Source organism: Triturus cristatus, chromosome 8 (genome assembly GCF_964204655.1).
Source record: "Triturus cristatus chromosome 8, aTriCri1.1, whole genome shotgun sequence".
Classification (NCBI taxonomy): Eukaryota; Metazoa; Chordata; class Amphibia; order Caudata; family Salamandridae; genus Triturus; species Triturus cristatus.
Window position 1 is genome coordinate 1184204628 of NC_140591.1, and position 13752 is coordinate 1184218379.

Below are 13752 nucleotides of genomic sequence, written 5' to 3' on the forward strand. Positions count from 1 at the left end.
AAACAGGCGTTGTAGCACACCAGGGAGGCACTCAGCCTCTCTGGTGGGAACCCAATAATGAAGCATGTCACCAACTAGGTTGGTGAGTGAGGGTTCTTTTTACATCTTAGAGTGACTTTCTACAGTGAATCATTATACACTCATCCAACGACTTAAGGAAGCTTGAATAGAGGGCACATCTTTAATTGGGTATCTTTTATACCTTCTCAACTAAACAAATATTATTCATACCCTCCCATTATCGTCTGAACCATTCAATAATAAAGCAGGAGTCCCTCAAGGCTCAAATATCTCACCCATGCTTTTCAACATCTACATGCGATCTTTACCAGTTCTGACGAAGGGGTTTGACATCACCTGCTATAACTACACAGATGACACAAAGATACTCCTCAAATTTGAAAGCCCAAACGACGTTAACCCATTAGAACTGTTCTCTGGGCTGTTGGCCAATGTATAACATGGAGCTACCTCAAATTGAATGACTCCAAAACTGATATACTCTCCTGTGGAAACTAGAAAACCTACTACCCTTCTGCACCTGGCCTGATGATCTAGGATCACCTCATAAAATATCCAAAGAAGTAAAACCTTGGAATTACGATGGACTCAAACTGTCAATGAATCCACAAATGGATAATGTAGCCAAACCAGGCTTTCTCATAATAAAAACACTGCAACACATCTTGCGCACCGAGGATTTTCTGTCAAAACTGGACTACGCTAACAGTCCATCATGGCTCAACTTTGCCAGCTATGAGAAGACTACAAAGAATTCAGAATGCTGCCGCTAAACGTATATATGTAAAGCCACAAGCACACATCTCCCCTGCTTTGAGGATGCTACGTTGGTTACCAGTTGCAAGAAGATCTTCCTTGAAGCTGCTTTGTATCGCACACAAAGCAGTACATGACAAAGGACCTCTGCCTGATAATTCCTATATACCAGAATACAAAGCTAATTACAATTATTTGAAACCATAAAAAGGTAGCACAAGATAAATGTGGACTACAGCCCGTATAAATATTGCTGCTCTAATGTACATATAGTTATTTATATAGAGGGATTTAATCAAGCTCAAGTTTACCGGGGGATGGAGTCTCTCTGTCTGTGTCACACTCCAGTAAGAAAGGCCAGCACATAAAGGACGTATTACAGTGCAAAATATATATTCACAGTTTGGAGGTAGATCCATCAACGCATTTCGGCCTCCTCCGAAGCCTTGGTCACTATAAGTGATGCTGTTTTGGAATATCTTAAAATACATCCACGTATACGTAGTGAACATAGACAAAAAAGAAGAAAGATATTTCTGTTTCAATATTATGCAAATAATTAAAATAAATAGAAAATACAGAAGAAGAAATGACATGAGTTAATTGTTCAAAATAATTAATTTAATCTAAATTAGTAAAATTCCAAGAGCACACCAGAAAAAGTTAATTACTTCATCATTCTGGTGCCCTAAATATGCCTAAGTGGGCTTAACAAATTACACTAGCTGATCTATTAAAGTTACATGCATACTTTTTTATTCTTATTCAGATTATGTAAATTCACTCAATTTACATGAAAATTAAATCCTGATTATCTCCTATCATCTATATTCTACCCAATATTGATAAGTAGTACATTTCTGTAAGACCTCTAGATCAGTAGTATCCGAAAAGGAGAGATAAAAATGATATTGCAGTTAAAATTACGTTAAAAAAAACCTTTAACATTGTCAAAAGCATCATGCCGAAAAAAGAGACTTATCGAAAGGGGAGGCTTAAAGATGGACATATAAATCTTCATTGAAATTTTGTCCCTAAGGTTCCCTGCTACTAGGGGATAAGATGGACCAAGATTCTAACTTGCGCAAGGCACTTTTCCTGTCACCTCCTCTTAGATCTCTTTTATCAATTACACTGCATCTTATTTTGCTGCTTTCACCATCATGTTTTTAGTGAAAATGTTGTGCCACTGGGTAGTTGGAGTCATTGTTTTTTATTGCTCTTATATGTTGCAGGACACATCAATGAACCTGCAGAATCTTGTAATTTAGGGCAGGGTCATTTCAGAATATACACTGCATACTCTATTTTACAATTTAGATGGCTTCCGATCTTAAGCTTCTGAATAATAATGAGACTCATTATAAAGGTAGCATTCTCACCATAGCCACATGCCTTATGATTTGCACATTTTACAAAACTCTCCCACAGTTTAAGCCAAGGTTCTTTCTTCTTAATGATATTACTTTTCTCTAGCTCATCTCTCATAATTTTTCTCTTTAGGTAATCTGAATTCTACTTGGAACCTTCTTTCCTATGGCTGGATCGTTCCGTTTTAAATGGCATTTTCTATTCAGGATAGATCTAACTGCAATATGTGCAGTGTTTTGGTCAGTAATGAATCTCCCATTCCTTCTAGTTTGTTTACCTTCTGAACTTTGAATAGAGCCTCCTCCCTTTTAATTGTTGATACTCTGTTATGCTGATGTTAGTACTTGTTCTTCATACCCTTGCTTTTTAAGTTTCAACTTCCTAACAAATTTAAACAAATCAATTCTCATCTGAATGTGAGCAAACGTTGCTTCCGAACAAAAGTAAAGTCCTAATGACAACACTTCCACATATGGTTGTCCATCTGCTTCCACATTCTGCCTGTGGTTTTGAAGGAACTTAGACAGCTAATGGTGTAGGTCCATTTGTAATCCAGAGACCCATACGGAGCAGAGTACCAAATATTTGTAATTTGAACTACTGTCACTTAGTAGAGCAATCTTCTCTAAGGTTGTCTATGAAAACCACCACTACTACCTCCTCCACCTTCACCTCCCCCACCTCCTCCACCTCCTCTTCTTCTTCCTATTCTTCCACTTATTCTTCTTTTTCTTTTTATTTTCCTCTTCTCCTCCTCTTCCTCCTCTTCCTCTTCCTCTTCCTCCTCCTCTTCCTCCTCCTCTTTCTCCTCCTCCTCTTCCGAAGGTATGCATATGATGTGATATACAGTAGAACATACTGCAGACTGATTGTTACGGGTAATATTTTTCTTGTGATACATTGCATTGAGGAACTTTGATAGTCCCAAAGAGGAAACAAACATATAGAACTTACTTTCAGATAATAATGTTAACCATTAATCTTTATAACCTTGAAAAGAGTCTAGTTAATAAATAAAGATATCTTAATGCAAGTGTTGGTCCTTGTGTACTTAAGGTACAGTGTTTAAGAATTTTCACTATGTTGCCTTAAAGAGTGGTTAATTTTGAATCTGTTCTCTACTGAATAATGATAATTTCTGTTATTGCACTGTTTATACCTAGAAATGTATGCAGTGTAGATCACTTTGAAATAGCTTGTGGTGTAATTCAGTAAGCACGGGCATACTTTGGCCTGTCTTTCTTTGTTGTCACTGTCAGGTCAAAAGGATTGTGAAACCTTCAGTTTGAATCTGGGAGAAATATGGTGAGCCTGTCAAATTCTATGATACAGATGTGATTCAGTCATGATATGTCCTTTTATATATTGAACAAGCTCGTTCTACACAGAAATGTGCCTGGATTTTTGCAAAGATTGGTTGTTCCTATTGTAGTTTTTTTTTCTTTCATAAATGTAGTGTACCTAGTAGTGACGTTTGAAATTTTCACTTCTGTCACTTGTGTGTTTTAGCTTGTGGCGAGGATGTTTCAAAAATAATCTGCAGATGTAGCACTGTATCTTTTTTGTAATACAAGTTCCTCTTTTCTCATTGATCTTCTAGGATGGCCCACCTCCAGGCTTGGGCCGTGTAATTGGAGAATTAGGGGAAGATGGTTGGATCAGAGTTCAGTGGGATACTGGAAGCACAAACTCTTACAGAATGGGCAAAGAAGGCAAATATGACCTGAAATTGGCTGAACCACCACCTACAACACAGACCACAACGGAGGATTCAGACACAGAAGATGATTCTGGTAAGCATCTTCTAAGAATTGGCATGATTAATGTTTTAGTTGCGCTCCATGATTTGATTCTTATTTGGTGTGATGTAATTTTAAAACCATGTATTATCTATTGCTGGTAAGCTTCATATGAGTTGTAGTGTGGCTCATTCCATGAATGTGGGCCAGTTGCAGATGAGAGTGGAAAATGTTATTTGCTTGTGCTTTGAATATGATGAATTAATCCATGGGTACATATGAATAGTTAAATAATGTGAGATTTTATGCCTTTTAAATGTACTACTGAATTTAGTAATGCCTTTCTTTTACTAGTATTGGGATTTGTTCAGCTTGGTCTGTGCATGTCTCTGTTTCTCAGCAGCCCAATGCACACTTATCTGTGGCTTCCCCCTTTATTATGCACTTGATGCTGCTGTTATAAATTAACAGGAGCCGGGTGCAAGGCTAAGGCAATCTGAGCCCTTTCCACTCGTGGATAACTGTGATAAGGGCTATTCTGATAGATAGTTCTACCTACAGATTCCTCATCTTTTCAGTGCTCCATGCACCAGACTGGATCCTGAAACTTTTTGATAGCTCTTCCATGCCACTAGAGGCACTAGTTCCAGATAAGTCCCTACAAACTATGCCATTGTGACATCACTGAAGCCATAAAGTGCCCATCCTGGCAACCCGACGTCGGTTTGCATATTTTTTCTTCGCTTTTGATGCTCATCCAAAGCTCACTATTCCGAATTCCTGTCATCATTGCTTAAAAAAATTCTTCAGTGCAGTGTTCTCTACCTCGGCAATCAAGGTTCAAGTCTTGCAGAGACTATGAGGGTCAGATGTCTTTCACTGACCACATGACATCTGCCTTTGGTGCCTCGGTTTAGGCGACAACTTGAGGTCATGTGAATCTTGTCAGCCTATGCACTCTAAGGCCATTAAAGGACTGAAGCCAAAAGTCTTTAAGGCCAGGACGAAAGATGGTCACTGGAGTAAGAGAAATTCCTGTCCTCTCTTGAGCTTGCCGGGGGTGCTGGCATCGAAGTTGTCGCAGGGTAGGAGACATAAGCATAAGGAGAAGAGACATGGTGTGAGAGACAAACGCAAAAAAGGTTAGTCCCCTAAATGCTGTCTGATCCTCAGGGTTTCCTTCCTCCAAGTCGGAGTTGGATAAGATATTTCTAACTTCTGACTCAGCGACAGTAGACACTGCCCCAGCACAATTAACTCTACTTACTTTACTTACCATACCTCCGGAACCACAATCAGGGCCCCGTGCCCCTCGGGTCTAGCTGCAGTTACTGCTCCAGGCACGGATTCAGCTTTCTGAATGGCATGTTCAAAGTTCTTAGAAGACCCTTGCCGATAGAACTGGTGGAGGTACGGTTTGACTTCTGCAGGCAAAACTTCCTATGGTACAATTTGCCCATTTTTTGCCTCAGCCCTTTTCTGCTGCGCCACTACTATTACCACACCCGATGGTGCCTTCACCAGACCCTTCTCTGCCTTCAGTACTAGTGTCTCCATTACTGGTGCCTAATCTTTAGGCATAGCTTCCTCTGGCATAACATCCTTCTCCTGCGGCCAAGAAGATTCCCATGTGATCCAGGAGGGAGACACAACTGCTGGAGAAACAGCAGAGCACAGGGATATGATTCATGAGCTGTTCTGAAGTGATTCTGATCCCTTGGCCCTGTTAAGAACCTATAATGTTAGTGAGCCATTTTAATATCTGCCACTTAATTTTGAAGAATACTTAGATCTTGGGAACGCCAGAGGCATAGATGCATCCTTTGAATTGGTGATGTTAAATCCATCAAAACCCCACCCCCAGAAGTGTTCTCATGCCAAACAGTGATTAGGAAGGTGGCTAAAATGTTAATAATTGTGAGAAAGTGCCCTTTTTTGACATGGTCACACCCTTTTTTTGCCTGGTGTTTGATGCAACTTTGATTGAAGTGCACTGTGTTCCTGCTAACCAGATCCTCCGTGCCAGTGTTCTTTGCTAAAAACAAGGTAAGTGTGCAATTATTCCACAATTGACAAGCCCTTTAGCACCCCTGTACGTCCCAAGTAAATGGTACCTCTGGTAGCTAGGGCATGGGTACTAAAAAGGGTCCCCAAGGGCTGCGTCATGCATTGTGCCACCCTAAGGAACCCACTACCAAACTCATGCAGACTGACATTGGCGAATGTGTGAAATGGTGCAGACAAAAATGAAAACATAGCACACACCCTGTGTGCCATGTACCCAGACACAGCATGCAATGTATGTAGTCTTTTCTAGAGTAGGCCTTCCACCCCTAAGGAAGGGTGCATTATATTACATGTGTGTTCATATATGCACAAGCAGATATGCCCCTGTGCTGTCTAGTTCAATTACTAGATATTACAAGTGTTTAGTGAAGCCATCTTAAGTACATGTACTGAGCACTGATCATTACGAGTTCCCCAACTACATGATGGCTTCACTAAAACATATGGTGTTTGATATCAAACACCTTGTCTTAATAAATCCCTACTGATGACAGTAATGGATTTATTAAGACATTCACCTAGCGGGGACCATAGAGGTGCCCCCTGAAAACCTACCAACCTCTAGTGTACTGGCTGACTGGTGTAGACCAGCCTACCATCACAGGCAGGTTTTTGACCCCCCTGCAGGTGAGAGCCCATGCTCTCTGAGGGCAGAAACAATACCTGCTCCAGCCGTAGGTGTTGTCGCTTCCTCCAAACAGGATGGCTAGTAATCCGCATATCAAGGCAGACGGCTTCAAAGGCCTCAGCCGCATTAATAATCAACCCCGGCTTTCCCCAGCCTGGGGAAATGCCACCCCCTGCCCGGGCCCATTTGGCACCAGGACAGGTGGGAAAATTAGCAAGTCAGGAGGCGTGTTTACTATTAGTCTAGTTACACTCCTAAGGTAGGCTACCTGATGTGAACACGAAAAGAAGAATTCCACCATCCTGGTTTTTGGTAAAATTAGATACACTGGGTCAGGGTTATGCCCACTCCCCACAGGAAGTGGTCATAAAGGGGATGTAGGTACCCCAAAGGTAAGTAGCCCATTGGTTACTACCTTACACTCCCCTTACCACTTCTAAATTGAGTATTTAGGTGGCACCCCTGACATCAGGAACTCAGATTCGACGGGCAGCAGAAGAAGAGGACAAAGAAGAGCGAAGAAGCGAGAACGGAGGACCAGCTGTGGACTTTTTGGCGGCAAACTCTACCTGCCTGCATCTCCCCGACAGTCATGACAAACCAACTCATCCTCCTCCTGCTGCTGTGTATCTGCCAAGAACCCCAGCGGACTTCCAGCACTTAGCAAATTGCCACAATCTCCCTTGGAGTAGAGGAGCTACCTGCTGCAGATTGCAGGCACCAAACAGCAAAGTCTGGTCCTTGGTTCTGCCGCTTTCTGAACTCCCCTAAAGAAATCTTTAAAATAGCCAAGTCTTTAATCTCCCCCTCTCCTCCTGAGCATCTGTCATCCGACGGCGCGCAAACCCGTTGTAATAATCTAGCCACTTTCTTCTCTCAGAAGATCCAGGCCATCTATTCTTCATTTTCTACTGGCAACGGTGACACGATGGGCACCACCACTACAGATTCTGACCTCTTGGTTCCCAGCTCACTGGACAATTTCCCCCTCTTAGATTCCATCACTTTAGATAGAATGCTTCTTAATGTCACCTCGGGATCTCCTAATGACCCAGCCCCTCCGCAGACTCTCAATAAGGTGATGGATGTCATCCGCCCAGTCATCTTGGATGTCCTTAATGCCTCCATCTCCTCTAAATCTGTCCCAGCACCCTGGAAGTGTGCGATGGTTAAGGCCCTTTTGAAAAAGCCCACCTTGGACCAGAACAACTTGGCCAACTTTCGCCCCATCTCCTTACTGACTTGGATGAGCAAACTGCTTGAGAGGCACATCAATAATATCTTAGTAGATTACTTAGAATCAAGTAATCTGCTATGTGCCTCTCACACAGGTTTCCGCCCTCAGCATGGAACGGAAACTGCTCTCCTAGCGGTGACGGAAGAAACTAGATCGGTGCTGGATCGGGGAGGAAAAGCAGCCATCATATTACTCGACCTCAGCGCAGCGTTCGACACTGTTAACCATGCGACACTACTACATCGTTTGAAAGGCGTGGGCGTGTCGGACGCGGCCCTGGAATGGTTGACCTCCTTCCTGGACGAGCGTTTCTTCCAGGTGTTTGAGGGTGAGGCAGTTTCCCCTAAGCAACCACTTAGCTGTGGGGTTCCCCAGGGCTCGTCCCTGAGCCCCAACCTTTTTAATGTCTATATGCGACCTCTAGCGGAGATAGTCCAGTCTTTTGGTGTGCGTATTGTCACCTACGCGGACGACACCCAACTGGTGGTCTCTCTGGACCACACCGAGGAGTCGTCCAACACCCTGGGCCTCTGTCTAGAGGCCGTTGCTAAGTGGATGCAGTCCTCCTATCTCAAACTTAATGGGGAGAAGACGGAGATTATGTTACTGGGCAATTCTCTCCCGTCCACGCTGGCTTCTATTTGGCCCACTTGCCTCGGTGCTCCTCCTCCTCCTAAACCTCAGATAAAGAGCCTGGGAATCTGGCTCGATAAAGCGCTGGACTTTTCGATCCAGGCTACCAAAACTGCCTCCACCTGCGTCGGTTTAATGAAAATGCTCCGTAAAGTTCTCCCTCTGCTTCCTTTCCAGGCGAGGAGAATCATGGTTCAGGCCCTGATACTCTCCCGCCTGGATTATGGAAATGCTCTATACCTAGGTGCTCCAGCATCAGTGACCAATAGGCTTCAAATCACACAAAACTGTGCCACTCGATTACTATTTAACATCCCCCGTTGGCAGTCAGCCAAGAAAGCTCTAAAAGAACTGCACTGGCTCCCAATGGCCGCCAGAGCTCAGTTTAAGGCTATGTGCATTGTGCACAAATCCTTCCATCGTACAGGCCCTGCCATTCTGTTCCCCTTAGTTATGCCTTATGCTCCATCTAGAGCTCTTCGCTCTGGTTCACTGCACCTAGCAACTACAACTAAAATCAATAAAGCCCGATGGGGTGGCCGTTCCTTCTCCCACACCGCCGCGAGACTCTGGAATTCCCTCCCTTTAGCTCTCAGAGAAAATAATAACTGGTTGGCATTTAGGAAGGCTCTGAAAACCCACCTGTTCGCAAAAGCGTGTTAGTCTCACCCTGCAGCCCGCCACAGTGATCATTTAAAGTGCTGCGAGGCCTCCGGGTAGTTACGCGCTATATAAATATAATTTTTCATTTCATTTCATTTCACTAACGCAGCAGCCACCCAGTAAGAGGTCACCATGCTCCAGGTGGTCAGAACCGTCTTCCCGTCAAGTGAGAAGATGCCAGGATCAACCAAAGCCATATCCGGGGACCCAGGTCCCTTGCAGCAGCCAAAGCCTGTTTGAGTCCAGTCTTGGTTTCAACTACTCCAAGACCGACCAGTTGTCTAGGTACTTCAGCACCGCAGAGACCCACTATAAGAATGGGCCAGTAACTCTGTTTTGTCCTCTGAACAGGCAAGACCGTCAAACGTGAGACCCGAAACGCCCAAGCCCAGCTGACCTAGCCACTCTCCACCTGAGAGCCCCAACCCAGGTCCTGGAGAACTGACTGCTTACTTGCTGTCAGGGCCCTCACGAACCGAGTCACCCATTAGGAGCTCCCAGACTTGTCCCCAAGTCCCCCTCTGCAGCCTGATTCTAGGTGGCTCCCTCTCTCTTCTTTGGTGTAGAATCAAAGCTACCAACCCGATCATCACCTCTGCATCCTGATGCTCCAGGGCAGACTAACTAACTGCTGGTGGATCTTTGGACCTTGGCCCCCTACCACCTTAAGACCTGAAAGGGAACCTCTGAAAACTATTACATGTAACTTTATGCAGTATATTCCTTTTTTTCCATAGGAGAGCATTGTTGTATAACGACTCATTTAAGTGAACATTTTACTTGTGAAAATCAATATCTCAAAGTACTTAATTGATACCGAAGTTCATGGAGGTTGCTATTTATATAAAAATACATGTTAGTTTTCTAAATTGTTCTCAGATTTATTCTTGAGTGTGTGTCTCATTTCTTGCCTCTTTGAGTGCACTACCCTCTGATAAATCTAAAGTACTCGCCCACACTACAACAAAAGAGAGCATTTGGGTTTGTTACTTGAGCCTCTGTAAACCAATAAGGGTTGCCTGGACTCTCTACACAGTGTACGTCTTTTTGGTGCACTATGTAGAGAGCCAGCTTGAAACACCTATATAAACACCTCAGTGGAAACTAAAGCAAATATATTGACAGAGGTGCTCCAGCTTTACGCTCAGGCAGCCAAACTTCTTCTGCTTTGTAAGGGCACCCCAGTGTATCCTGTTTTGGTTGCTTGGTATAAGCTGTTTGCCTCATCAGTGGCGAGTCCAGCAATAGCCAAGTGCTATCGACCTGCACCAGGTGACCCAAGTTTCTGAGGGATACGTTTGCCTGCTGATTCCTTACTTTTGAACTATTTAATATCTGAGGTGCAGATTGGATCTGGAAACTTTTGCCATAGTTCTTTCGGCGGGTAGGTGCTGGACATCTGTGACTGGATGAGATGCAGGCAGTGTTTAAGAGTTGGATGTCTGGAGTGGATGAGAGTTTCTTTTAGAGTTTTGGATCATCTGCATATTAGTGAATTTTGATGCGGTTCTGTGAGTAAGGCCCAAGGGGGATCAATTTAGTGGATGAAGATGACAAGGACAGCTTGGAACCATGGGGGTTTCTGCAGGTAAAATGAATCTGTTTGAATATGGAATTGCCCATGTGAACGAACTGGTATTGATAGGAAAGGTAGGAGAAACAGGTTTTGAGTCTAATAATGCAGCTGACCTTTTGGAGGACACACACTCATGCCCTCTGGGAGATGGCAAGACAAATCTTACCTGCCTTGCCAGACAAGTTACTTGTTCACTCAAAGTTCACAATGGACAGGATGCAGCCAGTATGTGCTAGAGACATCTACCACATATTCTCTACCTTTGAATTATCCCCAGATGACAGACTGGATACAGAAAATCTTTCTACAGCTGTACCTCTGCGTGTCGGTAGGTGTCGAGCGGCTCCTGTGCGATGTCCACCGGGTGTGACGTCAATGGAGTCCATATAAGCCCTCCCCTGAAGCACAGATGTCAGTTTCTTCCTTTCTGCGCTTCCACGCAGGTCCCGAGAGCGGTACCTCTGACACAGTGCTTTTTCTGGATGTTTTCAAGGTCCTGTGGACTGCGATGTCGACCATGCACCCTCTTCTATTTTCCTCTGGACATTCATTGTGACTCCGAAGAGTGCGGCTCATGTCTTCAAGCTTTAATCAGCGGCATTGCAGTAGCACCCCATGAAACTGTTAGCGATGTGGTGGTCGATGGTCCCTCGTCAGTCGTGGTCCTCTTTTCCCTCTGAGGACCCGCTCCCAAAGTCCTTAGTCTACGCTGTTAACTGTTAAGTCATGCCGTAGGCGGTCTGAGTCGCAGTCTTCCCCTAATGTTACGGTGTACGTGCGGTGTCTCTGACATGCTTCCAATTTCTCCGGTTGCAGAATTGGAGCGTCCGGTAATACCTGGTACCGAGGCGACTCTGGATCAGATGAGGGAATACCACCTCTCCCTTCATGCTATTTTTGGTTCTCTGACTCTCTGGTGCGCGTCTCGCCCCCAAGGAGACCGGCAAAGCCTTGACTGGCTCCAAGCCGTCGGGACATCCCTCGGTGTCCGTGAGTCCCTCTGGATCCGTGATTGAATCCATATCGGCTCCAGTGCACAGCCCTTCGGTGTTCCCACCTGTGATGCCAGTGTTGGATCTGCCGGCACCAACATAGACGTCACCAGTTGCCGCTACTATGTCTCTCTTTCCCAACGCCGAGGAGTCTCCTGTTTGACTTGGGGGCGGCGATGGTAGAACAGTTATTTTCAGGCTACCTTTCTTCAGAGGAACCCTGTTATTTTCTCCTCTGTAAACAAGTATTTTGGTAATGTCTGTATAGACATAGGTGACACTATGCCTCCTCCCGAGTTTCATTGGGTGTCTGACATTGTTGAGGCTAGTGACCTTGACTCTTCCACATCCTCTGGCTTGTTTTCTCCTCCTAGCCTCGCTACGGAGGTTAGCTCTGCTTTTACTGAGCTTCTGTGGAGAGTTGCTGTGGCGCTAGAGCTGCAGCTCCCTTCTGTATGGGTGGCCATTGATCCCCTAATTGGGGTGCTTCATCAGGGTCCGATGGGAGCTGAGCCTGTGCTCCCCTTCACTGAAGCCCTGTTTGATAGTGTTGGCTCTTGGACTAAACCGGTCTCGGCGGCCTCCGTGGACCGGTCTATAGCTCATAGGCACCGTCCTGATCCTGGAGACCCCATCTTCCTCTTCCAACAACCTACTCCATGGAGCTTTGTGATGCAGGCTGCTACAGCCTCCCTGACATCGGCACCCTGCCTGACGTTCCTCCAGACAGGGAGTCTAAAAGTCTAGATGCTGTTGGTCGATATATCTTTTCTGCCTCCAGTTCCGCTTTGTGGTCCCCTAATACCGCTTATGTTCTGGGCCGTTTTTCTCACGTGTTGTGGGATTCGGTTTCCCGCCTCCTCCCCAATGTCCCTGATGACACCCGGGACACTCTTACTCAGCAGCTATGGCATGGACACCACAGATTCTGTTGGGGGAGCCATGGCTCTTTCGGTAGTTCTTTGCCAGTGTGCTTAGCTACGCACCTCTAGTTTTTCAGAGGCTGTTCAATCCTCCTTGGTGGACATATCTTTTGATGGTCATCATCTGTTTGACGCTCAAGCTGACTTCGCTTTACACAGTTTTCAGGATAGTCTGGGTGGAGTGAAATTTTAAGCCCTGCTTGCTATACCACCTGTTCCTCTTTTTCCCCTGTACTGAGCTTGTACAGGGTATGGTCACCTGGTTTTTCTTATACGTGTGAGCCGTTTTGGAACAGAGTGTTAGACTTGGCATCTTTTGGCATGTTTCCCCTGAGTTTTTGCTTTTTGACCTCCCGGTTTTGACTCTGTTTTTGCTGGTGTAGTGTTTCTGCGCACTTTTCTCACTGCTGATCAGTGGTAAAGTGCAAGTGCTCCTGTGGTAAATTGTGTTATGGATTGGTGTTTCCATGATTGGAGATTTGATTTACTTGTTAGTCCCTAGTAATGTGCACTGAGTGTGCCAGGGCCTGTAAATCAAATGCTACTAGTGGGCCTGCAGCACTGATTGTGCCACCCATGTGAGTAGCCCGGAAAAGGTACCTCAGACCCGCCATTGCGGAGTCTGCGTGCAGTTTGGAACTGCCATGCCGACTTGGCAATGCCGACTTGGCCAGGGCACCCACTCGCCAGTCCCTCACCTTCCCTTTTCTTACATGTCAGCCACCCCTAAGGTAGGCCCAAGCTACCCCTGTGGGGAGGGTGCAATGTATGTGAAAGGTAGGACATGCCCTGGTGTGTGTGGCATTTCTGATAGTGAATTACGGCCAATTTCGTTTGTCGTTATTGCAAAGCTACCTGTTCCCCATAGGACAGAAATGGGAGTTTGTTTATAATATCTTATAAACATTACTGGCTCCGGGAATTAGGTAGGAAAATAAAGTTTAGTATGCCTGAACTCAGAATCTAAAGATGCATCTTTTAGTGAAGGTGATTTTTACATTCTGTGTTTAAAAATACCACTTTTAGAAAGTAGGTATTTTCTTGCTCATTCATCCCATGTGCCTCTGCTGGAATGTGGATTGCCTGTCTGGGTTTTGGATGACAGAAGGCTCGGGAGCAGGAGTGTCTCCATATAGTATAAGTGGG

General features: G+C 44.9%; 1 protein-coding gene across 1 annotated transcript in view; it reads left to right on the top strand.

Annotated features, from left to right (window-relative positions):
* Positions 1–13752, top strand: part of LOC146805589 (E3 ubiquitin-protein ligase HERC2-like) — a 1563844-nt gene that overhangs the window by 472830 nt on the left and 1077262 nt on the right. The window contains 1 exon segment of the mRNA XM_085622871.1: positions 3749–3941. Within this exon segment, the coding sequence (XP_085478997.1) occupies positions 3749–3941 (193 nt within the window).